The sequence below is a fragment of the Fusarium pseudograminearum genome, chromosome 3 (genome assembly GCF_000303195.2).
Source record: "Fusarium pseudograminearum CS3096 chromosome 3, whole genome shotgun sequence".
NCBI classification, from domain to species: Eukaryota; Fungi; Ascomycota; class Sordariomycetes; order Hypocreales; family Nectriaceae; genus Fusarium; species Fusarium pseudograminearum.
Window position 1 is genome coordinate 2,792,312 of NC_031953.1, and position 26,613 is coordinate 2,818,924.

Sequence of the window (26,613 nt, forward strand, 5' to 3'; positions counted from 1 at the left end):
CCGAGTTCATCGGACAAGGGGGCGCATTCCGGGTTAAATATGCCCGAGATGAATCCAGTCATCATTTTCGCCTTGATTGTCAATTGTGTGACAGATCACTCAATACTGGCCTCTCATTAGGAGGCATCCTTTTGAAGCTGTGCTTTTTCGGGCACGGCCAAGGGAAATCCCAATTGGTGTCAGACTCTCAGCCAAAACTTTACAGGAGCTCAGAGGGAGTCTTGACATTGTTCTTGGCAGCCCAAGACTGAAGGTCAGCACGGCAGTTGTCAAGAGCGCCGTGAAGGTTGAATTGGGTCTCAACACCATCAATACGGTGAGTAGAGTTGATGTTCTTAACCATGGTGATTTGGAAGCAAGTGGCACTGCCCTGGCGGGAGATGATGGTAGAGTAGGCAAGGAAGAACTCCCAGATGCGGAACCACCGTTTGCCGTACTTGGCCTCGACCTTGTCCCTGTTGTCCATCCAGTTGCGGTACCATCTCCAGAGGGTGGCAGAGTAGTGAACACCGATGGTATCAATGTGCTTGATCTCGAAACCGGTACCCTCGAGCTTGTCGACAACCCAGCCGAGAGGAGTAGAAGCGTCAGCACCAGGGAAGATGTACTTGTTCATGAAGAGACCCCAGGTCAGATCCTCGTACTGCCAAGCCTTGCGGATACCAGCGTACTGAAGGAAGAAAACACCATCGTCGTCAAGCATGTCGTGAACCTGCTTAAGGAAGCTAGAGAAGTGACGAATACCAACGTGCTCAGACATCTCAAGAGAGGTAATCTTCTTGTAGCCGCCAACGGGAACGGGAATGTCTCGGTAGTCCTTGCAAACAATTCGGCTCTGCTCCTCGGGGATACCAACCTTGCGCATGCTGCTGTTGCCCCAAGCGGTCTGGTTACGGCCGAGAGTGACACCAGTGACGTTGGCACCGTACTGCTCGCTAGCGAAGCGGGCAAGGGTACCCCAACCACAGCCAATGTCGAGCATAGAGTCGCCCTTGGTGAGACCAATCTTCTCGCAAACAACGGTGAGCTTGTTGTCCTGGAGCTCCTCAAGAGTCTCCTCGCGGTTGATGTCAGAGATGATACCAGAGGTGTAGATCATGCGAGGGCCAAGGAACCAGCCGTAGAAATCATCACCACGGTCGTAGTGGTCGCGGACCTGCTCCTCGTCTGGCAAATGTTAGTTGGTTTTGTTACTAGTTTGTTGGAGAGGATACATACCCTGAGAACGAGTGTGCATGATAACCTCGGGCATCATGCCAAACAGGAAGAACTTGATAAGGCCAATGGTGAAGCGGAAGCTAACCCAGTCGTGGCGCTGCTCCATAACCTCAAGGCAGTCACCCTTGAAGTCAACATCGCCGTCAAAGTACATTTCGTAGAAAGTCTCCATAGGAATCTTGTTGGTGCCACGGTACTTGGCACGATCGGCCTCCTTCTTGAATTCGAGGTAGTGCTCGACACCACGGTTGGGAAGGCGAACCTTCTCATTCTTGCGGGGGCTGATGGCGGAAATGGTCAACCACCAGGCAGCGAGCATGGGAAGATCGACAATGATGGCGAAGAACAGGGTGGTCTTGAAGCCACCACCGACCTTCCAGCTGAGCCACCAGGGAACGATGGTCAGGATGGAGATGAGGACATAGTTGTTGAAGGTGTCGGAGCCAGAGCCATCGGCGGGAAGAGGAGCGTTCTTGATGGCAGGGTACTGCGAGGGTGGTTGTTAGATGATATTTTGCAGAAAAGGCACGAAGAGGACAGCAATCGTGCATGCATGCATGATATCAAGACTTACCCTGGTAGTAGGAACACCAACGTTCTCAAGCTTGTCAAAGTCAGGCTTGGGAAAGGCGGGAGTTTTAACGAACTCGAAGTCGAGGCCGGTTACGCCTGATTTCTCTGCCATGATGACGACAGATCTCAATGGCTATTAGAAGCTATGAGATGATGAAGAGAAGAGGGAGAGAAGATGATGTTGGCGGGTTTATTTTTTAAGAAGGACGAGCATTTCGTGGGGCAGCTGGAGGGGCCCAGAAAGGGAGGGAGCTCTGGCCCAGGTTGGAGGGGAGGGGCGGTGTAAAAAATAGGGTCCAAAACCATCTTCATAAACGTTGATTGGTTGTAGGCCCTGAACTGAACCCCCCTAGACTCACCAAGATTAACACTATCCCGGTAGTTTCGAGGTGTTCTTTTCAACGTTGATAGGGGCTAATAGCGGTAGAGCTTGACATGTCTCGGAGCAGGACGGGACACATCAGCCATTTTGCAGCCATCTTCAACTCTCTTGAGATGGCATCGAATGCGATAGAAGCAATGAATACTAGCCTAATTGTGTGTTGCTTTCTCAAGGTTCGATTGACACTCATCATTCTACAATCGGTAACCAATTACATACACCAGTCAGAACACAATACGCAGGTACAGCTTGAGATCAGCCACTCATTGTCCCTCAACCATTGTCGATCCAGCCCCCACTAACTCGAATTGCAAATATCCAATGCCAGCAAAATAATAGGAGTGACCTAAAGATCAGCCTCGTTCTCGACTCTTTTCTAATTCGTACTCGGCTTGCTTAGACAGATACGAACGACTGCATGGTTGGTTCTTGTTTCTACAAGGCCCGTTGGTCTCATGCACGACACTCCAACTCTCTCCAGGTCTAATCGCAGAGCCCCTCTTTTTGCATCTGAGGATACGTGGCCCTTTGACTTCAACAGAGTTGGGTCGAGGAGAGGAGGCCACTTTTCAAGCTACCGCTAGTGAGAAATGGTCTCGGCTGACCCCTGCTGGCTGGTTTTTATGGTTATGTACTGGTGCTCTGATCAAAATGTTTCATTACCGGATTAAACATGTTGCATCTGATTTATTCCATGCCAACAGGACCCTTAGTGTTGCAGATATTCTGACAAGATTTAGCACCATGTTTTAAGATGTCTGATGCTGAGATTTCAAGCTAAATTTGTCTTTTTTCGAAAGACTATGTGCGCCGCGGATTACCACCTCTACTATTGGGAGCCGAACTTCTGTTCCAGACCTGGATCAGTACAGCAAAGGGACAAAATGTATTTACCAGATTCAAGCTTACCTTTGGTCTCGTCTGTACTAGCCAGTAGTCTTTCCTCAGGAAGCGTTAGTCTATAAAAATACCGGAAGCGAAATGCATCGGATGATTATCGTTCAAACACTTCGGCACTACAAACATTATTCCCTAGCATCTCCCAACTGATTTCCTTAAGACGCATTTAAACTTATACACATGACCTATCAGCACAGAAATGGTCAACCTTAAAGTCATGTTTCCGTAGGTTTAGGGGAATAACTAAATTCAAGATCACCTATCTTCTTCCTGTGCTCTATCTAATTCACACTTGGCCCATATCCAACTCTACCAATCACAGGTATACTGGCATCGCCAAGCCTCAACAAGGCTTACATAAGGTTTTAAGGGTCCATTCGTGCAAGGGTGGTTCAGGTAGCTGGGCAGGGGGGAAAAGAACTTGGTCCCTGGGTCAAAGCCACAACCAGCAGTCTATCATTGCTAAGGCATCTAGACCTGATGGGTAGCAGAAAAGTTGGCCTCTTAAGTCTTAGGGTATAAAAGTAAGTAGGTAGCCTAAAAAGCTTAGTCTAAGTAGCATAAGCTGCCCTCATAATTCTGTCTCTTATGCTCCCAACAGTCAATTTTTCTGATACCCTGAGGGGCATGTCGCCCACGACGGTTATTTTGAGATACTGACTTGTCTCAATGATGATATTGATCCGGTGCAATCATCCGGCATGACCCGATAATTTTGAATTTTCCATTGAGGCCAAGTCGGTACTGTCACAGCTGAAGGGACCACTTACATCTCTTCGACGCCACTTTATTATGAACATCGAATAAGAAAGGTCCATGATAAGTCACCCCTGATTCTATCTTGGAATTGTCACTTGTAGATATGGTCTTCATTTGTGTAACTCCCATTGTAGCACAAATTGACGACACGGGCTCGCTGAAACGTCTTCTTGTAGCTCCATCGTCGTTTGAAACTTACTCATCATTTACCACACTTACCCAGCACATCTTGAAGTACCAATACATTGGGTGGTGATTGAGTCACTATACTGATCGGATATTGTGGTTTAGTGCGTTGTGTTCGCGTTTGGAAGAAGCGAACGAGGCATGCAACGGTGTATACCAAGTGGCACATCGCCGGATCGGAGGTTGCGACGGAAAGTGAGCATCTCGACTATAAACCAGGTTAGCTTAGTACACCATGTGTCGGGGGCAGAACGACTTGCTCTTTTGCTCGTTCGTGTGCTTATCTCTGTTATTCTGTTGTTGTGTTAGATGAAGAAAGCGTGGGCCATTGTCGAAAATTCACAGCTTTATTCTGATATAGAGTTTTGTGATTGATGAGGCAGCCTTGTGGCCTTACTTAGAAGCTTATTTTTTTTATTGTTGAACTACTGATACCGTACTGTTAAGGGCATCCTTCTCGGATGACTCGCCATCACATACCAAGTGGCATACCACTGTCATTTACTAAAAATAGAGAATTCATCAATGATGTTGCACAACAGTGTTTCCATAGTCAAGATGTATTGATGGATAGTGTTGGCATGAGGGAAAGCTGGACGGGGCTTCAAGTCGGACGAAGATCCAACATGATGACCCATGGGTAAATACGACGCCGATATGTTAGTTCCTTCACAGTTGGCAGGTGTGTCATAGGTACAGTTACAAGCCCCATCATGCGTTAGAAGGATTGGGGGGGGGGGTTCGAGTGACGGCACTGCAGTCAAATGTGTCGGTTTGCTTCAATTCTGTTGGCGTATCGCGGCTTCAGCCCTCGTCGAGCTTGAATCAGGAAATAGCGCGAACTTGACGTGTCATTTCGACAAAATGGTATGCCAATGTTAAGAGGATGGAAAGAAGGACGATATATGCACAGTGCACCTATCTACGTACCTAGGTAGGCTTGAGAGAAAGAGATGATAGAGCTCGTGATCAATCAGGGGCATTCATAGGTAGGCAGGTAGAGTCTCATGCAGTTGCAACCTGCATACCAAGAGATAGAGGTATACATGTGATTTAGGAAGACACTGTCTTTCTTGTGCACGTACTAGCAGCAGGCAAACATAATATATACCTTCCTGCTTGAGATATCTGGGTTCTGCTCCGTAAACCAGTCTAGGCCAGAAAAGGTTGCTCAACTTTTCTGGCAGGGCCATCAGATGGCTCACAACTTGGTGGTGGGGTATACAATTTCTGACGTGTTTGTCCGCTAGGAATTGCCTAGCTTCAACGGTTGCCCGTGATGAATGCACGTTCCTGGCTTTGGTATGTGTAACAAAGCCCTGCTAGTGTAGGCCCGATAAGTTAAAGGAATTGATGGGTCTTTATTATACTTTGAGTGGTCTACGCTATATCCGGTGGCTTTGTATGTTGCTTGTTACCTGTAGGTAGTAAGTAGGTAGGCAGGTAGGTAGATATTCATTCACTTTACTATGCATGGCTCTTTCCCTCTGATATTTTAATGAGGTAAGGTGTAGGTCATGATGACGGACCAGTGTGGAGAGAGAGGTCTTAACCACAGCGTCTCCTTATCATTACATCATGCTGCTACTGCCTGCTACAGTCAGCAGTCTCATTTTCACTCATACAACCAAGTATCTTAGCATCAAGATGTTTCCATATTACCTTGCCTATCTTGATGAAGTTGGCATTAGCTCGTGCGGAAGCCTTTTTAGTTGCCGTGCTTCCATGGCCATCAGAGCACAGACTTAAGGTACCCGGCCGCGGCAAGTATGTTTTTGGCAAGCACAGTTTGAGATAGCCACGGTTCTTTCCAAAAGAGTGTTAACTAACGACAGCTCAGGGTCTTGAACCATGGCGCTTGCCTTGGGTAACCGCAGATAACACGTGCACAAGCGCGCCTACTGTTGGTTCTGTCACTTCTGCGGCAAGCAACTTCAATTCCAACTTCACGCCACCACCCATAACTCACATTTCTCCATCTACCAGCCTTTCTGGTTTTCATCTTCTCTCGCATCTTACGAGAAAATCCGCTAATTTTTTCAGTCTCTATCCGGAGGTTGTTACCATGCCTTCCTGGCCACCCTCAAGAGTATTTGACGCCGTTCCTCTCGCCACCTCCGTCGCCGGATTGTGAAACATCAACACGTTGCTTTTGAAGACCACAGGCGAGTTTGTTGAAGGCCTAGGAGACACGGCCCCAGTAATCGATCAAAACATAACCAGCCACTGATCGAGGCCTCTGAACACGAAAGAAAATCAGATCCTAGGTAGAGCATTATGAGAATGTGGCATTTCAAATAATGTGATTTCGCATGCCCGATCAGCAACCGTGGTTTTCTGGTCTTGGCATATTTACAAGATCTTCGACAAGTGCACAGGTTCGATGGTACTTTCCAATGCCCAACTTCATGTTGTACTCAGTCGCTAGATCTGGCACGACAACGTTATTGCGACAGGATTTTCAATGAATTTGGTAGTCTGATGGCAACAGCAACGTTACCAAAACGCCTCCTGGCATGCTTTTGGCTTTCGGCTCCTCGGAATCATTTACACCGTCAAGAATCAGTACGGAGTACGAGCAGCGTCAAATCCAAGAGAGAAACGTGCGCATATTAGCCTCCAATCCGGATCAGGGTGTGTCCTTGAAAGATTTACCCCATCTGATTCTGCCACCTGTTTGGCTCTTTTACGAGCAACATGGTTTAGCATCTCGCTTAAGAATTGGTGCTTCAGCTTGACATGCCCAACATGCAAGACAGTTTCAAGAAGAAAAGCCACATGCAGCCATCGCAAACATGCTTTTGGTTGCGCCTCGACTCAAATACAGCAAATGGATCAAGGTGGCTAGGCTTTTGTAAGCCAATCCCTGGGGTCAGAATCCGTTCACACACGTCAATCATTCAATATCCGTACATAGCATTATCGGTTGGATGCTTTGACAACCACCACCAACGAGTGTGTCGGCCGCCCTGAAGAAGCTAATAGTTGCGAAGCCGTCTTGTGATAGTTCTTGTGGCTTTTGTTTCTCGTCATACGGCAAATACTCAAAATGAGGTGTTGTGAAGGAAACTTTTCGCAGCGGGCTAGGCCAGATTATGACCAACACTAAACTAAGCATGCGAGACCATGACAGGTTTAGCTTGTATAAGAGCCGGGCTACCTGACCGTTGGTAGTTGCCGCAGATGCTTCGTTATCAATTACAGCATGAAGCACCAACCTGTCCATTGACCAAAAGAAGCTCGCTTCTAGGGACGCAATTTTAGGAGACATGGCCAGCATCTGGCCAAACTAGGCACATCAACGGCATGCTGAATGGCCAGTGATGAGAAACCTGGGCCATGCATTGGTAGTGCATTGTGTCGAGCAAAAGCTACTCGCTACCATATCGGGTGTGTTTGTTTCTTCTCACAGATACATCTTTGCGCAACAGAGATCTGCCTGAATCTCACCCCACATACTTGATGGTATCCATGTCGTCAACGTTGGTAAATATGTCAAACCCAGTCGTTGCCGCCGGCAAAGGGTATGCCAGGAGTCGCATATTTCTCCACTGTAAGATTACCTATGACAATTGGCATTTTCGAGGCTCGAGGCAGGTCTTTCTTTGCAAGTTCCTCTTGAGCAAAGTTTCCAATTTCATTCTCGAAAGGACCTCGCCCATCTACGATACCCTTGAAACTCAGTTACGTACGTGTAACACAAACAGACCAGGATAGTCGTCGTCAAAGACGGCGGATCGATCTTTGATGGATCGATGCAACTTGCCCATCAGTGAATTTCGCGATAAGACCAGTCACGGTGCCGATCTCTCACGCCTAGCCGAAGCACTTCTGGCTTGGCAAGCGAATGGATTGGGGAACTCTGTCGACACCAGACACCTCCAACCTGTAGTCAACTTTGATGTTCTCTTCCCCTCATGGAATAGCAACGACCTACGGGAGTACAGACAGGTGCAGCCCGCCCCCCACACACAAACAAGCACAAGCACGGAGCACCCAATAGCGTATGTTACTGGTCAGAATCAGATGTCAGTTTCTGAAAGCACCATGTCAGTTGCTGTACCAATACCGTAACGTTTGCAAGTATCCGTAGCACCGACACACAATGTACAGTGCTGTACAGAGTACATGCACACACGGGACAAGAAATCCTTGGCCAACTAAGTTTACGACATGAATGCTGCGGGGAGTGTCTTAGCACGTACAGCAGTCCTCCATTGCAACACAAACAAACGTGGGCAGGAAACGGCATGCACGGATAGAGCACGGCACGACACGGCACAGTGCCATACAATCGACGCCAACATTATATTTTCCCACTTCCTCGGCTGTGCCTTTTTTGACATGATCCTGGGAGGACAGAGGGACACGCACTAAGTTGCGAGCAACACGAGAAATAGAAGCAATGCATTCTCCAGCTTGCGCCACCTCTGCAAGACCAAACAGCGAGGCAGCAAAGTCCAAGAGGGCAGGTTACGACGACACAAGACATAATTATCACCAAGCTAAGCACAGAGTTGAGAAGAAGCCGGCAGTACCGTAGCATCGCAGAGGAGCGGGTTTCCCATGGCTCTCCTCACGGGTCGAGCCATAGCATAGCATGACCCCTCCCCTGTCTGGCTTATGCAGGATCCAGCTTCTATTGCAACTGTACCGCTACTGCTGATCCTGCAGTTCCGACCCATCACCATATGGCTCCGACGCATAGTGGGTTTCTAGAAATAAAGGGGACTAAGACATGGACCAAGGCCAGCATCCACCATCGGGATTGGTAGCGCAAGACGGAGGTTTCTACAACCAACGACATATTGTGCCTGAAGACGAGCCGATGGATTAGTACCGGTGCCTCGGAGCGCACATGGATTGTGTTTTCTTACTTTTACCCGCCGCTTTGTTGCATTGCATAAAGCTCGATACGCAAACAGGCCTCGCGTTGAGAGAGAAGAGAAATGAGGAAACTCGTCTCGATGACGAGCAAGGCGATACAGATATACCATCAAGGTAGGGCCCCTGTGGCTCTCCTGAGTCGACACCCATGCGAACCAAGTTCGATAAAAGGCCGAGCATCCCATTATGTTTATGATTCGTGAGACTACTGATCATTTATCTGACTTCAGCCCTACAAAACCACAACTAACCCCCCCTCTCACCCAACTGAACATTGGCCTGAGCATCATCTGCTATTTTTTATGAAGGGTGCTCACCTGTTCATAGCCCGTCGTTTTTTACGTCGACCGAAAGGTTTTAGTGGCTTGACATTTTGTTATATCATCTTCCTTTCCCACCTACGGTAATCTGAACACAGCAAGCGTCTTGATCCCATCCCATACGCAAGAACTCGTCTTGATATAAAGCAACACCACCACACAACTCTCCAAACATGTGCAACCCAATGCCACCAGCCATGAACTGCAAGACCGGCTCATCAGAACTCGTCAACTATGCCAATGGTGTCTGCGCACACAACCTTACCCACAACTGCTTCGAGAAGGCCGCTCCAAATGACACCCTTTGCATAATGTGCAGAAATCAATGTCCGGCTTAATAAAGGCACACAATTCGGCCTGGTCGACATGGACCTGTCATGACAAAGGCTCGGGAATATGGAGCCATCATGATACGGCCCTAGCTCGTCTGTTGCACTGCCTTGTAGGCCCCAATTGGCACACAAAGCAAGGCAATAGCGCCAAGGTATCGAAGGAGGGAGCTAGAAAGAACTGATAACAGTGCGACGGATCAGACTACGCAAAGTGATAGTTTGGAAAGGGTCGGACTCGATTTTGGACCCAGACGCATATGCAAGACATGGTCACAGTCAAGATCCTGGGCATGACCTGGGTTTCGACTTACAGAAGGGTGACATTGGAAGGGTTGGATTCTTTTTTTCTCCGGCACTGGGAAGTGACAGCACATAAAGGTGGGAGGGTAAGGCTGAGGAAGAGTACTGCATAATAAAGACAAGACCAACTGGGAACAAGCACCAACTTCATCCAAGTGAGAAACTCTTGAACGGCAGCAACATATGACTAGAACTTATTTACTGTCACTACACCATGACATAATGCAACACAATGACAAGCGCACTTGGGCCAGTAATCCACTGTAAATCACCACAGAAAGACAAGACTTTATTCCTGAGTGCTCAGTGCAAAAGTAGCCTGCCTGCCACCGTGTAGCTATTATCTAGCCGCTCTGTCTGATGGCCAAACCCCGTATTAAACCCACCTGGTTGCAAACGCTGTCAGTAGGCTGCTCGTCAAGTCAATCACGATCCGAAGAACCTCGAACTAGTGTATCACTATCAACAGAGTTGTCTCTCTAAAGCTGTCACGAGGCGAGACTACAAGGTGGCAATGCAGAGCAAGACACTATTATCAAGCCGCTGAATTTCCCTATCAACGATTCAGACTAGGCTAGCAAGGTCCACAGAATGATTGAAAATGTTTTAACTGGACAAAATACGCTCGACTAGTCAGTTATGATGTATCTATGTCAATATTGGGTTGTTGGTCTGAAATGTGATCCCTGGCATAGCCGCCGAGAAGTGACCATTGGCAACCAGTGAAGCACATATTTCTCTCAAAAACGATAAATGAACAATAAGTTACGGCAAAAAAAGGGAATTTAGTACAAGGCATGCCGCTGTTAAGTAGAGTTGCTCCAACCATGAGTAGGTAATAGCATATGTGTGCATATACATGCATGTCTAGAACGACCATCATGCATGCATACTCTACGAATGGCAGAATCAGGATAAATAGCAAAAAAAGGCTTGCATACAGATGTACGGTTTCGGGCATTGCATGACTGCACATTAAGGATGGGCCAGCACTTTGCCCGTAGTACAGATTCTGTAGTATCTCCGTTCCAATTCCCGATTCCAACGGCCGTTGTACCTAGATAGAGGAACCTAGTTGCCGGAGGCACAAGAAAGTACTACTTTAGCAGAGACTAATGGCAACTTGAAATCCTCCAGAGTTTTGGAATTGTTGTGGCGGCCGGTAAGATGGCCAGAAGTGGTCAGGTTTGCGAGTGAAAAGCCAGGCAGATGGGAAATTCAATATGATCTGACATCTGTATTTCGCGGCTCGCGCCATCTTTGCATTGATAATGAGGCATAGCCCTCTTCTTACACTCCAGCTTGCTAACTGTAAACTGACTAACTCACTAGCCAACCAACCAAATACTAAACTAAAGTCGTACAGTAGTCAACTTGGCATCTGTGAGGCTTTGCCCGGGGCTTCTATCCCGACGGACCGTCATCAATGTAGGCATGGGCTGTTGGCAACCAGTGATTCATTTGATAAGACAATTGGCGGGTACAGAACCCCAGTCTCTCCCTATCTCTGCTGCCCAAAGCCGACAAAAGTAGGTATAATAAATCATCATCAGTATCATGCCCACCCATGAATGACCAACCAAACTACCTACATATCCCGCCTTTCTGTTTCCACCAAATAGAGAAGAGAGAATCCATTATGCACCCGAAAACCTGCATGTCACCAGATGCGGCTCCCGCCAGATCTACTGTGCCATCCATGACCCCAAGTCAGACAGTGACAACAGCGCATATGCAGCCCGCCAGAAACGTCTACGGAACTTCCTATTCAAGCAGTTTCCATCCGCCGACGACTCAGCTTTGCATGGCATGGAGAAGGAGAGAGAAACGCGGCAGAGTTGCCCCCTTCAGCTTTTTATTTTAGCTTCGTTGGTAGAGGAGGGTTGAATACCAGTGGCATGGGTGCGAGTTGCATATACAGCTTGGTTGACTGTATATACGAGAGGGTGTGGATGTGATGCCAGGCCCTATCTGCACTCTGCATTGTCAGTAACAGTTACGTTAATAATCAACATTGGCAAGGAAATGTTTCTCTGGACCTAGAGAGAAACAGGTGCTACCCTAATTTTAGGAGCGAACGGGAAAAAGTAAGCATCATTAGCAAGGGTACATGCATACACGCGGTAGTTGCCGTCCTATGTTTTCTTTTCTCCCACGCGAGCAACGCTTCTGCATCTTTTACTCAAAGAGTTCATTGAAAAGCAATGGTAACAAGATCGGAAACAATTCTCCCGTCTAATGTCAAAAGAGGAAACAACAGGGAGACTGTATCCGTCCTCTACCATGCTATGTCATCCTTTCAAGTGTGGTTACACGCATCTAATGCACTGCACGAGGCACAAGAGTCATGCGTCGCACAGCGCAACATACATAATACAGGATAACACAGCGCCATGCATTGGTGTACGTATCTACAGTATAGTCTACAGTGTGGTACATGCTGCACCTCATCGTGTATCCCCAGACTTTGTCTTATTGCCAGGGTTGGTGAACCGATCAACCAGTTGAAGATGCGAGGCAACCTCACAGCATGACCGTCTCAGCCAATGCTGTACAACATAGACTTTACTCAGATCAGAGGAGAATGTTCCATCGCTTCGGTACTCCCCGCTTACTTGCTTTCCTCTACGCAGGTGAGCAACGCAATCAGCTTGCCAAGGCAGGCAATGTGTCAATTGCTCGCCACACAACCACAACCACATACACACATACGTATGTATATACATGCACATACACACACACGATTACCAAGCATACGTGAGCACATTGTCATGTGTCGTCATAAAGTAATTTCAATTCTGACTCTATCAAGTACATAGTATGTATAGAATCGAACTGATCAGAACAGAACATTCTAAACTCCGCAACTTTCCGAGGGCTGTCGCCTCCCAGTTCAGAACCAAACAGCATATGAGTGTCTACGTACACTAACACATGATGCATTCAGAAACTCCGCGCTGCTATCTCATGCTATCCAATGACCTGCCAGGAACCAAATAGCCACACAGTGGCCCGTCTCGAAGAGAAGATTGCCTTGCTGCAAGAGCAAGAATCATGTACTGAAAAAAGTCTCCAAACGTCCGTCCCCGAAGAATAAAAAGGTATCATAATAAGAAGTGAAGGTCCGGCATCTGTCAAGAGACAGACCAGATAGGCCAACCAAATGGAAGGGTTGATCTAGAAGAGAGCAACCATGGCGGCGACCAGAGCGGCACCAAGGAAGCCTGAAGAGGCGATGAGACCATTGGCACCGGCGGTGGGGACGCTTGAAGGAGCCTCAGGGGTGGTAGGAGGAGCCTCGTAACCAGGCTTCTCGGGGGTACCGTTGCTGCTGGGGACAGGAAGCTTGGTGACGTGAGAGACGGGAGCAGTAGGACCAGCCTTGACGGTTGTGTTACCAGCAGGGTAGTAGGTGGTCTTAGGAAGAGGCGCCTTCTTGGTGGTGGCGATAGTGGGAGTGTTGACGATGGTAGGAACCTCGCGGTGGCTAGTTGTGTTGACAACGGGCTCGTAGATGCTAGTGGTAGGAGCAATGTAGACAGTGGTAGGCTCGGCAGGAACCTCGGGCTCAGCAGTCGAGGTTGTAACAACAACCTCAGTGGAGGTATGAGTGCGCAGGGGGCAGTCGGTCACTGTGGGGTTGCACTGAGTGAGAGTGATAACCTGGGTAGTGGTCGAGGTGAGAGTTGTGGTGTCCAGAGGAGCAGGAGGAGCGTAGTCCTGAGCAGCGGCGACCGAGGCGCCAGCGGCGGCAACGAAGATGCTGGTGTAGTGCATTGTGATTGTGATTGTGTTTGTCTGAAACGAATTGTAGTGACTATGAAGGATCGTGATGTGATTCTTGTTGCGTTGAGCAAAAAATAAAAGACTGAAGAGTGCAAAGCACAAAGAACGTTGTCAAGAATCGGTTAAGGAGAGTGATAGCACAAGGCTGAAGATGTCGTCAAGCGTCAAGAAGTGAGATGAACCAGAAAGGAAGCAAAACAATCGTCTGATGCGGGTGTCGAGCGAGACTTGTAGTTTTCGCAACATGAGCGGGACCTAATTTCTGCTCATTAAAGCCATCTTCCGACCCCTGTCCGCCTAGTTGTTAGACCCTGGGTGCGTTGTCACCTCATTATCCCCAATCGATTGGCATTGTTACCGTCCCTGGAGCTTATGATTTAGCCCCGGCATCCAAATGGGCTTTTGCAGGTGCCACCACACAACGGTACCTTGCATCCAGAAAGCCAGTCTATGATTGGATACAGACAAAGAATACAACCCGGCTGAGGATCGGTCAGAGCCTTAGCAGCTGCACTTTTGACTGGTTTGTTCCTGAGCTAGATGCTTATCCCCGGCTAGCTTTCTTCTGGCCCCAATTCGCTCCCTGCAAAGAAACATCGGTCATTAGCAAAATGCCTTCTGTAGCATGTCCTGGCCAATCAAGTGCTGCCAGAATTACAGGGACGTGTCTTGCTGGAGCCACGATGGAGTCTTGCCAACGCAAAGGCCATTTATTTTAGCATCTTCTCCCCTTTTTCTTTTGTCTGGCTTGTTGTGAAATGGACTGGCAGTGACAGAAGTCGGTGTGAATTGGTCGCTAGCGAGTCTTTGTGATTTCTGTGCCGGGAAACCCCCTTGTTGGATGAGTCAAAAGACAAAGGATTCTTTATGGAAAGCTTTTTCACCATTGTGTCAGTCATTCTTCCTAATGAACCGTTGGTCTCATCGCTTGATGCAACAATCTCAAAGGTCGTAATATCTGGGACCAGGACTCGGACGTCTCAATCAATGTCCCACAATGCAACGCCTGTGTCAAGGCTATGAAACAGCTTGTTACAGTGCATGAGCACCATTGGCAGAAAAGGTGTCTAGCCGCGAATGGATTAATCGACCATTGAAAATATCATACCAGGTCAAGACCCCACGAAAACAAATCAGAGAATGTCGCAAATGCCTCATTGGAAGCGCGTACAAAACTCAAAATCGGAGAAGCCAGAATCCACGGGTAATCGGAACTTGGTAATTGCTCCGAAAGCCAAGATAGGAACCCGGTCGCAAAGCAGATAGCCAGCCATGGGCGGATCCTTTGATATTGTGAGCGACGCAACTAATGGAAATGCAACAGCATTTTGTGCTAATCAAACAGCATCCTACCGTAGATGTGGACCAATACACCGCATTAACCAGAGCAATAACATGAGAGAACAGCGACTGGCTGATGAGGTTAGAAACCTGGATGCAAGTTACCACACCAAGATGCAACTATCATCTGGCAGTGTCAATAAATAGATATCGACCGGGGTTTATCACCGACACGAGATTGTCGTTGTGTAGGTATGCGGAGGATTTGGCTTGGCTTGGCTTGCTTTGGAGTAGGTAAGTTGCCGGCAAATTGCTGGGCAGGCCGACCGCTTGGCTAGCTATCTTTAGATCATAACAAGATGGAACCGTTGGTTGCAAGTTGAATCGGGCTGGTCTCTAGTCATCGGGATGGCGTTTCAAGCCATATCACGGGAGACCGATTGCGCTTCGTTGTCCATACGGTCATTCGTTGCTGCTGAACGATTCCGAATCGAGTTGGCGTCCGTATATGTCTGTGAGCAACCGTCAATAACGGCGGACAAAGGTGTGTACGTGTTGTAACGGGAATCATGAAACGCGTAGGATAGATGGGTTGCAACCGGAAACGACGGCAATGCAATGAAAGGGTAAAAGATGAAAGAAGGAAGCGGAACTGAAAGACTTCAAGGAGAGGAGACGAAACAAAGGGAAGGGAGAGCTTACGACATGGTGGAGAAGCTCCTTCCATCAGCCTTGTTCTTATGTCACTGGCGAGTTGGTAGGCGAGCTATCAGGCACAAAAGAAACAAGGCCAGAGTCGGATATACTTCTAGACCATAAACATTTAGGATTGTCTTGGATTATTTCCACTCTGGCTTTTATTTTTTGGTATTTCTGTTTTATTTTTGCTTTTGTCTCCATCATGAGATGGGTGTCATGAGCTAACGTGCTTCATGTTCACTGTAATGCTACTTATGAATTCAGTGGACCTGTTAGGGGAGTTTCAAAAGGGGCCCATAGGGGCACAAGCTGCTGTACAAGGAACAGGAGCAAAAGAGACACCCAAAGATGGTGAATACCTCAACAAAAAGGCCAAACTAGACTTCAAAATACCTACATCTTTGCCATGCATTAATCGTCATACTCAGGTACCGACATTAGGGTCCTTCCCTGCAGGCAAAGCAAACTTGACAGCAGTCCATTGCCCCGCCCCCGCATCATGCCTCCAAGTTACAGCGCTAGATTCGCTAGATTGTTCCAGTAAGGAGTTCCATGGCCTCTCCTATTTCTGATGCAAAATGTATTTCCACTAGCAATTAGTGAGACACAGTACATTTATTCAGCAGTTGCTTACGTAGCTCCATTTATGCAAGCCATCTGTCAGAGTATCGTTACCCTGACAGTTTGCTATCAAATCCAGTCCAACTCAACCGTCATCCTTATCCCATCCATCCATCCATCCATCCATATCCACTCATGCAAACAGTACCCCTGAGGAGCAACTCACTCTGCCATCAAATCACATTAAACCATACAGAATCAGCATTTGACTGTTAATACAACATGACAAACTACTTAAACGATCCCGCCCTCTATATCTACACCTCCCTTACTGCCGGCTCTGCCCATATTGTCACGGCCACATCACGTCTTGAGACCATCCTACGCGCCAACCGCATTCCCTTCAAAGCTATCGATATCGCCGTCGACACAAAGGCCCGTCTGCTATGGGGTCGAAGAGCCGGTAAAGATGCAAACGGCCGCGCGAGGAAGCTCCCTGCCCTGATTCAGGAGGGCTGGGTTGTGGGTGTACGACCAACTTCCCCCTTGGTGTTACCATGGATCGCATAACTGATATCTGTGGCTTCTTATAGGATTATGTCGAGATCGAAGAATGGAACGAACGCAGCGAGCTTAAGGAGCAGGTCAAGATTTACTTTGACGAATACACCATCCCGTCGATAAACGATAAGCTTCCCGATGACTCCTTAATGCGACCAGTCTACCCCATGCCCAACAAGAGCCCGGTTTCCCCTGCAGGGATTGCCATGATGTCTGCTGTTGGCGCCGCCGCCGCCGCAGCTGCTGCTTCCCCGAAATCTATCCCTACCGCGCCTCCGTTGCCCGCGACCAAGACAGCAACATCCGCAACACCAAAGGTGTCTACAGCACCCAAGGCAGAAGCAAAGGCTTTACCTGTCCGATCTGTCGCCGATGAAGCTGCGGCGAAGGCTAAGGAGCTTCGCCTGAAGAGTCTACGAGAGAAGGTTCATGGCAAGGATGGAGAGAAAAAGAAGGATGCCACAAGCACAAAGTCCACCGAAGAACCCAAAAAGTCTACGGAAACACCTATCTCGATAGACAGCAAGATGGATGGAATTCAGTCGCCGACATCTGGATCATGGGCCGAGACCGACGCGGCACGAAATGCTATTCAGAGCCCAACAACCGGTACTTGGAAGGAAGGCCACTCAAGTTCAGACCCATCTGCAAAGCCATCCAGTATTGAGGCGGGTCTAGAAGACGCCAAGGCTGCCGACGCCAAGACGGCGGTAAAGGAGGAGCCCGCGTTAGAGAAAAAGTCGGAGAAGTCGGAGGATGAAGATTCAGACGACGACACTGAATCCGACTCTGACGAAGATGACGAGGAGGAGGATAGCGACGAGGACAGTGATGACGATGGCGATGATAGTGAAGATGAGGAAGAGGAAGAAGTAAAGGAACCTGAAGCAGCTGCATCCGCGCACAAGGCCGCAGAGGAGGCAACAGAAGAGGTCAAAGTGGAGGTTAAAGAAGAAGACAAGGCGGAGGCCAAGACAGATGTCAAGATAGAAGCCAAAAAGGAGTCAAAGAAGGACCCAAAGAAGGATGGAAAGAAAGACGCCAAGAAAGACGCCAAGGCAGCTTCGAAGAAGAGTAGCAAGGATCCCAAGAAAGAGTCCAAGAAGAGCTCCAAGGACATAAAGAAGGAGGTCAAGAAAGATACCAAGGGCACCAAAAAAGAGGCGAAGAAGGACTCTAGGAAGGATTCGAAGAAGGATTCCAAAAAAGAGCCAAAGAAGGAATCTAAGAAATAATTGGGACCTAGAGTTACTAGGTAGTTATCACAAGTTTTCGTTTGTTTTAGATGGGGAAGAATAGTGTACAGAGTCTACTTCAAACTCAACCAAGATACCATCCTGGCGTTAATACCTATATAAAGATCAAATACCCAGTCTCCGCTCTAGATCTCAATATACAAGCCTATATAATACCGCAATATTTATTCAATCTCCAATTAATACAGCCCTTCATCATCGCTGGCTGTTCCGTCCTGGAAACCCATGGGTGCCTTTCCCTTGCCCTTGGACTGTCCGTTCATATCATCTACCTCATCCTCTTCGTCGATTTCGTCGTCACTGGTCAAGGCAATCGCCTTGCCTTTGCCCTTGCTGGGTCCCGATGCGACTGCTTTACCCTTGCCCTTGGACGATGCCGATGCCCCTGACACAGCCCGTTGAACCGGGGCAGGCTTACTGTCCTTCTCTGTCCCTCGAACTCCCTCAAAAGTAGCCCTGACATGCTCATAATGAGCCAATTCGCCAGCACTGACACTAGGAATGAGCTCGTCATTAGCAGCAAGGAAGTCTTGTTCCTGGACCATGACGGCGATATCCTCTGGTGTGGCATAGTGGTCAAAGTAATAGGCTGTTGAGATAGGGTGATGGGTTTCTGGGTCGGCGTTGATGGCGCGGATCTTGTTGTCTACTGCTGTGGCCTGGCGTGTAACCGCCTTGAGCATTGCATCACTGCACAGAGCATAGAAATCGGCACCAGTGTAGGTGAACGGGAGTTTCTCTGCCACAGACGCGAGAGAAACGGACGGATGGAGGGTGAATCTGCGAGCAAGTTAGTTATTTTTGTTTTGGTTAGACACATGAATGTTTTCCAAACTCACTTTCTGGTAAGTGCTTCTAGAATGGTTTGCTGCTTATCGTTGGTGTCAGAGACACCCAAGTAAAGCATTTTGTCGAAGCGACCAGGACGCAGAAGGGCAGGATCCAAAAGATCTGGTCTGTTGGTTGCGCCAACAACAAAGACACCGCCGCCACCGTCGTCCCCTCCAGACATGCCATCCAGTTCTGCCAGAAGCTGAGAAACGATACGATCCATAACACCACCACTATCTCCTTGGTTACCACGCTTAGGAGCCACGGAATCCAGCTCATCAAAGAAGACGACACAGGGCCTAGCATCGCGAGCACGCTGGAACACACGTCGAACGTTGGCTTCAGACTCTCCAATGTACATGTTGAGCAACTCGGGCCCCTTGACACTGAAGAAGTTGAGACTGTATTCTGTAGCAATCGCCTTGGCCAACAATGTCTTTCCAGTTCCAGGAGGGCCATAAAAGAGAATGCCCGATCGCTTCTTCATGCCCTTTGCAAAGAGCTCAGGGCGTTCAAGAGGCAGTTGAATCGTTTCGGTAACAGCCTCCTTGACGTTGTTGAGACCACCTACGTCGTCCCAGGTAACATTAGGGATCTTGGGTGCACCAATGGAGTCGGAGAAGTTCTTGCGAGCAGCTTCAACAGCAATCTCAAAATCACTCTTGGTCAGACAGCGGGCCAGAGGGCCACCAGCAACCTGCACATCTCGTACAGTTATTATGGTGTTCTCGTGCGTATTCTTCGCCGATAGTTGTTCAAGTCTTGATTGCTGAGCGATAGACGCACGCTCAACCACATCTACCAAGTCGCCAGCTACAAGCGCAGCAGTCTTCAGGGCGATCGAGTTGAGATCAATAGACGGCTCAAGACTGACACCTCTGTCGCTAATAATGGATTTGAGAATGGATTCACGCTCTGCTTCGTCAGGTGCTGTCATTTCCAACTCATGCGTAAACAGTGCTCGGACTCCATCAGGTACCTTGTCGACCTCGTTCGTTGTGGCAATCATAACTCGAGTGTCTTCAAGGATTTCCTTGATTGTCGACTCAATTCGATCGGCAGTGAGAGCCTCGACGTGTTGGACTAGCAGAGCACAGCAGTCAGAACCGCAACTCATAGCGCGCTCTGCCCTTGTCCTGAGGAAGCCCTCTGTCTTGACATCACTTCCACTGCCACTTCCTTCGCTGAGGATATCGTAAGCGTCTATAGTATATGTATGCAGACCCATATCGGAGCAGGCGCCTGCTGCCAGAGTGGATTTTCCAATATTTCGATGCGTGGAGGTCAATAACACCGCAACAGGAGGCATCTTCAGATGAATCGCCCTCGCGCTTGTAGCAGCTGCGATCAGCTCCCTCAGCTGGCGTCTGAGAGGTGATACATAGGGCAACTCAGGCTCTTGAATAGGGGCTGGAGTTGTTTCTGATGGCTTCTTGGGTGTCTTTTTAAGGCCAAGGTAATACTGCCATGTGCTCTGCTTGATACCAGGAATCCGGCTTGTTTCAAAGCCCGAGCCATGCATAGCAACAGACGAGCTATCAATGCATGCAACTGATCCCCAGAAAGCCTCAGCACTTCCGTCCTCGTCTTCATCAGACTTGTGAATCTGGATGTGCCCAACTTTGAACCACGCAACGCTGTCAAACTTGGAAGGCTGCTTTCCAGTCTCCTGGCCGCCGACAGTAAGCGCCATCACGTCGTCCACTTCCGACCCTCCAGCGCCGGGCATCTCCTGCAGTGTACGGCCGAGCTCAGCGTCGACCGGGACAGCAATAAGATCTCCGCTTCGAACAAGGCGGATTTTCTGCGCAAAGTAACGCTTTAGGCCACCCAGAACGGCGGTTTGAAAAGCCCGCTCTGCAGAAATGGGAGTTCGAATGTGATGGATAGTAATGTCTCGAGCATACGGAGGTCTGGCTGCGCTAGTGAATCTAGGAATTGTCCCCTTCCCTTGATATGATGATTTCTTCAGAGGCGCGAGACGGAGATAAGGCGCATCGTCGAGGTTGGCGAGGAGGATGGGAGATGCATAGGCAGTAGGACTGGCAGGTCGTTGGATTTGCGATTCGAAAAAAGACAGCCTTCGCTCGCCATGCTTAGCACTTGGTATCCTGGTCATAGGGCGTTGCGAATAGCCTTCAGGGAGTCCATAAACTCGAACAGGTCGCCATTTCGCGGGTTCAGGCTCGGCTTGTCCAAAGCTTCCCAGGCCAAAAGCACCAAATCCGTTTGCAGGAGGTTCTTCAGCAGCTTCGATCCTGACCCAATCTCCAGAGAAGCACCCAATGCGACTTAGGGATGTCACATCAACGTAGATGCGCGCTTCCTCGTCGTCTTCTATCGATGGCTTTGGGTGTAAGATGTCTGCAGGGATCTGCTCCATTAAGCCTTGCGCCTTGAATAGGCGGCCTCGGGGCCTATCTGGTCGAGCAGTAGTCGCAGTGTAATTAGAGAAAACAGAGCCAGGGGTTGTGATTCCATTCGTCTTTCTCCCGCGAAGCGTTCCTACAGTCATTGGCGTTCCAGGCTGTAATGTCGATACACCGCTGGCATTGGTTGTTGGTAGCGTAGGCGCTTGCAAAGAAATCATGTCGTCCATAGAATCGTCCGACAGCTCATCCTCGTTCTCAAAGTCCGACAAATCTGGCTCCGTCTCGGTGGCCGATTCCATGTCTTCTATCATTCCCGACTTATCGCGATCCTCGGCCGCAGAATAGAACTGATCTGTACTTGTATCGTCCTCGTCTTCGGGCACGCCATTGAGCTGCTGGCTCGCCGTCATGGAAGCAACACGGCGTATCTGCTTGGTATGGACGCGACCGCGCATAAGAATGATTTTGGTCGACTCCGTCAAGACACCTTGAGCAACGGGCTCACACAACATGATCTTTCCAGGATTGGGGGGTACATGAGTGAACGGGTGTGGCGGTAGAGGAAGCGGGAACAAATCACCAGCATGGACAACCTTGAGACTGCTCAAGGCAGCCCTCAGAGAAGCCACAAGTCGGTCATCGGACGTCGAACCGGCGCTTTTCTCCTTGAAGCTTGCGGGATGATCTCTGTAGAATGTCCCCTCCCCATTTTCGAGTCTTTTCGTCAATTCACTCTCCAGACTCACGAAAACGGTCTCGAGAGGAACGGGCGCAACATCGAGGACCAGAATTTCGATTCCACCACGGCTATGGCTCGATAGCTTGGATGGTGCAACTTGCTGCAGGGTGACGGCGAAGCTCTGTAGAGAAGCAGAAGACGGCGAGAACCGGACGGTCGAGGGAGCAAGCGCGGAAGACTCTATAATCGGTACAATCGACCACGGGCTGTCGATAGGGTTCGCGTTCGGTTGCCATGGAGCGATCGCAATGTGGTGGACATCCTCGGTGGCGCCTTGGTAGAGTTGAGCTGGGATCTTGTTCTAGTATGTGTTCGCATTGGATGGTCGACTTGACTTACCGTTAGCCAGGTGAGGGAAAAGGTCGCGGAATATGTCTTCGGACACTATGCCGACATCGCTCTTGATGTGGTCGTCAAGGACAAGTTTAGCAGCAATGGCGGGCTTGTCTTGACGGCGTCTGCGATTTCGTCGCTTGACTGGGTTGGAAACTAGTTGCGAAGACGATGCCATTTCGCGCGCAGTTCAAGGTTGGAGATGTGTTGGTAGATGGCGGTAGAGGAAAGAGTACAGGTGCAGGAAGCTCGAATCGCAATCGCGGGGATCACTGCATCGCTCTAAGCAGGTCTCCAATGGCTAAATGGTAATTACTGAGTAAACAGACAGATAAGCAAAAGTCCTGGGTATACAATTGTATGGAAACAAAAACAAAAACGTGAGGGGATGAAGCTATCCTGAGGTTAAGAATAAGAAATTGGACGTGGCTTCCCTTCTCTTTCGGCAGCGGCTCAGAGCGACCGACGAGCCAGTGGCCTGCCTCGGCTTCTGATCTGAGTTGGGGTAGGTGCTACTACAACAACACGGGGTCGCTGCCGCCCCGAGGTACGTACCGAGACCGAGTTGGCCGAACTCCGTGCTCGGGGGAGTTTAAACCGACCAGGGTGTTGAATTGAGACTGTTTTATTTGTTAGGTTAATATGTTTGGGGATATTTCATTCGATGTAGTTTGGTCTATAATCTTTCAATTGGGCTGCTCTCCTATTACACGGTACAATCATGGTCTATATCTTCTTGCTAAAGCCTTTTCCCTGTAGTTGATCCAAGCGCTGGAGACAACCGACGGATATCAGTCAGCGGCTCCATGCTCCAAACTCCAGGCTGGGGTAACAGAGCCAAGTCCAGGGCTAATAGGTGAGTAGCGAGACCCTGTAAAATGCATAACCTAGACCTGATATTGGGAGAAACGAAACACGAGATCAATGCAATGACAGCTGGATGTCATGTTGACTAAGGACAGTGTGATGCGAATCAAGGACATGCATCCAACACAAGTGCACAGCAACTATAGGGTTCATATGTTGTGTAATTGGTTATGCGCTTGACTACTTTGGTAACTAAATGTCAATATTGACCTCTGTCTGGTATTTATTCATTACCATCATCGCAGATGGAATCCAGAGTCCTACCAGTTAATCGATTACTGTATATCTCTGCTTGCAAAGAATACAAGCCACTATTATCGATATCATCAGCTATTGGCCACTGGCAGTGCAGAATAAACTATTGTATCTAGAACAGCAACTGAGATTAGTTAGAATTCGACCCCTTTTTAACAAATTACTAACTCAGCACCTTCACATGCTTTTCAGCAAGGATCATCGCCCATTAAAGTTGCAGTTCCCGCCACAAATCCGGCTGTCTGGCCAAAAATTAAAACCAAATCTGCCCATGACGCAACATCTTCTTATTAGTGACCACTCAGAGTTGGTTGTCCTGTCACCTCTATCTTAATAACTCCAATTCAGCCTCTTTTACCACGTTTGCAACGCTTCTAATTTTTTATTAATATAAATCAGACAAGAAAGATTGTGGACTCTTCTTCTTTATCACACCAGACTCTAATACACCGCAACACAAGCGAGGACAACATCAACAATCGGTCTAAACATTTGAGTGAGCTGTTGGGCGCATTTCGGAATTTACCATCTGATCCATCCTTCTTATGATCCCACTCCTCCACCCAGATCCTTGATTTCCTTCTTGGACTGCATTGGCGATCTCCGTTCTAGATTATATTCTTATCGGCCCCTGTCAGATATGCGAGTATTCCCTGCAAGATAGTTTTTCTTGCATATACAGAGACGCAGTCGCTCATCTATTAAACGGCTTGTTCTCAACAGCCATACTTATTCGACATTCTTTAGACCAAGACTCGGCCAAGGGAGCCATTCAATATCCTCTTAACACTAATATCATGGCACAAGAATCGCAAGGCTCGTCGACTACGACTCAAGAAAAAGAACATCGTCATCATCCTAGAGTCCTTGGTCAGAAGCTGGCCGAAACAGCCGTCCAATTCTCTCAACAGGCCGAGAAACTCTCCCATCAGGATCCAACAGGTGGATCCGGCGTTGCTGTTGAGGCGCAATTCGTTACACCTCATGATCCGGTCATTGTTACTTCAGATGGCAATCGACTTCCCGGTGTGCCCTTGCAAGAAGCGCACAAGCTGAATGCGCTTCGCGAAGAACTTGAGGGCGAGCCCAAAAACGTTGAGATCAAAGAGGGCAACGAGACTAAAGAGAAGATATCCAACATCGAGGACGCGGAGCCCGAGCAAAAGAAAGTTGTTCAGATACCGTCTGAACATAATGGCGCATCGCTACAAAAATCGGGCGGCGTCGACAGCACATTGCGACGACAGACACCCCCGTCTCACACAAATCCTCTCTTCCCTCCACTGCCGCTATATGGGCCTCCCAATGTGTTGCGCAATCTTCAATGCCTGTTTTTCCGAATCAGCGCATTCTTTCTGAGTCTGGCGTTCCTTGGTGTCATCGTCTTGGGCGCCTTGTTTACGACAATACCTATCGTGGCCAATAACATCTGGTACCGGGTAACATTTCGCAATCCTGATGCTCGCAGGCCATTCTATGAAGAGGAGAAGCAGAGAGCTCAAGCGAGGTATGAGAAAGAGAGGGCTTGGAAGCAAAAATCGCCTAATGGGCCATCATTGGACCAGGCCGAAACAGCTGAAGAGTTCCCGCCAACTGAAGGTGGACCGGACCCAATCATTTGCGACGTCGCATACTATGCGCGCAGAGTTGGTCTCGATGTTGAGACATTCGAAGTTCAGACTGAAGATGGTTTCATCATTGACTTGTGGCACGTCTACGACCCCAAGGAGTACACTGAGAAGGAAGCGAGCTTGAGGTCCGACCAAGGCCCTGAAGTCTTTCAACGCCAAAGAAGAAAACTCAAAGACCCGTTGCAAAAGCCCAAGTTCCCCGTATTGCTTATGCACGGCTTGTTGCAAAGCTCGGGTGCCTACTGCTGTAACGACGACGAGTCCCTTGCTTTCTGGCTTTGCAAATCTGGTTACGACGTGTGGCTCGGAAACAACCGTTGCGGGTTCACCCCCAAGCATGCGCTGCTTGAGTACAAGGACCCAAGGATGTGGTGTTGGAACATTAGGCAGATGGGCGTTTTCGATCTGCCTGCCTTGACATCTAGAGTCATCACCGAGACGGGATTCGAGAAGATTGGGCTTATCTGCCACTCTCAGGGAACGACTCAGACCTTTGTTGCGCTGGCCAAAGAACAACGGCCCGAACTAGGCGAGAAGCTGACAGTTTTCTGCGCTCTTGCTCCAGCAGCCTACGCTGGCCCTCTTATTGGCAAGATGTACTTCAAGTTCATGCGCATTATTTCACCAGGTCTGTTCCGACTCATGTTTGGCATCCATGCATTCATTCCTTTTATGATGCAGATGCACGCGATTTTGGAGCCACATGTATACGGCTGGCTTGGCTACAAGGTGTTCTCCTTCTTGTTTGACTGGACTGATGAACGCTGGGATCGAGGCCTTCGTGACCGCATGTTCCAGTTCGCGCCGGTTTACGTCAGTGCTGAGTCGATGCGATGGTGGCTTGGCCGCGAGTGTTTTGCCAGGCACAAGTGTATCTTGTCTACAAAAGAGGCTGTCAAGGCCGAAGAACACATGGATGCCACGACAGATGGACGACCCATGACACCTAGGACATCATCAGCACTCGAATCCCATCGAAAACAACCCAAGGGCTCTACCGCATGGTACAACGAACAAGCACCACCTATGGCTCTGTGGGTGGCTGGTAACGACGATCTCGTTGATGGAAAAAAGTTACTTCGACGATTTGAAAAAGGCCGCGAACCACATGTTGATCTGGTTCACAGCAAGGTTATACCCGAGTACGAACACCTTGATGTCATCTGGGCCATGGATGCAGTCGACCAAGTGTTTAAAGAAGTTCGAGAGGTGTTATGGAAGACGTGTAATGCACGCGACATTTGTCGAGTCCCTAAGGGCTGTGAGAATGTACAAGCACGAAAACCCAGTGAAAGTGTTAAAGAGGAGGTACTAGATGAGTCTCAATCCAGCAGCAGCAGTGAGCGATAAAAGAAGATTTGGAAAGGGAATATACACGATACAGACGACTCAATACACGCATATAGAAGAGACGGACAGGGATACACAAGGAGACATCTAGAGGGGGCAATGTTTGGGTTCCTTTTTTTCTTTTTCTTTTTTTTCTTTTTGGATTGACATTATATTATAGACGCCTTTGTTTAACTGTTTGAGCATCAGCATTGTCGTAAAAACGGGCTGGGTTTCAAATTTGAGCAATGGTGT

At 48.7% G+C, this 26,613-nt stretch overlaps 6 protein-coding genes across 6 annotated transcripts, besides 6 other annotated features; 3 read left to right on the forward strand and 3 right to left on the reverse strand.

The window, feature by feature from the left end:
* Positions 1 to 199: 199 nt before the first annotated feature.
* FPSE_06183 (uncharacterized protein) lies at positions 200 to 1,903 on the reverse strand (the record flags this gene model as incomplete). The annotated part of the gene is made up of 3 exons (XM_009259301.1): positions 200 to 1,167; positions 1,219 to 1,705; positions 1,793 to 1,903. The coding sequence occupies 3 exons, from the start codon at positions 1,901 to 1,903 to the stop codon at positions 200 to 202; spliced, it is 1,566 nt and encodes a 521-aa protein (XP_009257576.1).
* Positions 1,904 to 5,438: 3,535 nt separating this feature from the next.
* Positions 5,439 to 5,472: a microsatellite.
* Positions 5,473 to 6,330: 858 nt separating this feature from the next.
* On the forward strand, positions 6,331 to 6,756 carry FPSE_06184 (uncharacterized protein; the record flags this gene model as incomplete). Its single annotated transcript, XM_009259302.1, has 2 exons — positions 6,331 to 6,461; positions 6,510 to 6,756. 2 exons carry the CDS (start codon positions 6,331 to 6,333, stop codon positions 6,754 to 6,756), a joined length of 378 nt encoding a protein of 125 aa, XP_009257577.1.
* Positions 6,757 to 12,555: 5,799 nt separating this feature from the next.
* Positions 12,556 to 12,599: a microsatellite.
* A 435-nt stretch (positions 12,600 to 13,034) lies between these two features.
* FPSE_06185 (uncharacterized protein) lies at positions 13,035 to 13,634 on the reverse strand (the record flags this gene model as incomplete). Its single annotated transcript, XM_009259303.1, has 1 exon — positions 13,035 to 13,634. The coding sequence occupies one exon, from the start codon at positions 13,632 to 13,634 to the stop codon at positions 13,035 to 13,037; it is 600 nt and encodes a 199-aa protein (XP_009257578.1).
* A 2,713-nt stretch (positions 13,635 to 16,347) lies between these two features.
* Positions 16,348 to 16,371: a microsatellite.
* Positions 16,372 to 16,466: 95 nt separating this feature from the next.
* On the forward strand, positions 16,467 to 17,980 carry FPSE_06186 (uncharacterized protein; the record flags this gene model as incomplete). The annotated part of the gene is made up of 2 exons (XM_009259304.1): positions 16,467 to 16,712; positions 16,778 to 17,980. 2 exons carry the CDS (start codon positions 16,467 to 16,469, stop codon positions 17,978 to 17,980), a joined length of 1,449 nt encoding a protein of 482 aa, XP_009257579.1.
* Positions 17,513 to 17,616: a microsatellite.
* A 200-nt stretch (positions 17,981 to 18,180) lies between the features above and the next one.
* Positions 18,181 to 22,454, reverse strand: FPSE_06187 (uncharacterized protein; the record flags this gene model as incomplete). Its single annotated transcript, XM_009259305.1, has 3 exons — positions 18,181 to 18,781; positions 18,841 to 22,231; positions 22,283 to 22,454. The coding sequence occupies 3 exons, from the start codon at positions 22,452 to 22,454 to the stop codon at positions 18,181 to 18,183; spliced, it is 4,164 nt and encodes a 1,387-aa protein (XP_009257580.1).
* Positions 22,455 to 23,773: 1,319 nt separating this feature from the next.
* Positions 23,774 to 23,794: a repeat region.
* Positions 23,795 to 24,195: 401 nt separating this feature from the next.
* On the forward strand, positions 24,196 to 26,379 carry FPSE_06188 (uncharacterized protein; the record flags this gene model as incomplete). Its single annotated transcript, XM_009259306.1, has 1 exon — positions 24,196 to 26,379. One exon carries the CDS (start codon positions 24,196 to 24,198, stop codon positions 26,377 to 26,379), a length of 2,184 nt encoding a protein of 727 aa, XP_009257581.1.
* Positions 26,380 to 26,491: 112 nt separating this feature from the next.
* Positions 26,492 to 26,519: a repeat region.
* Positions 26,520 to 26,613: the final 94 nt, after the last annotated feature.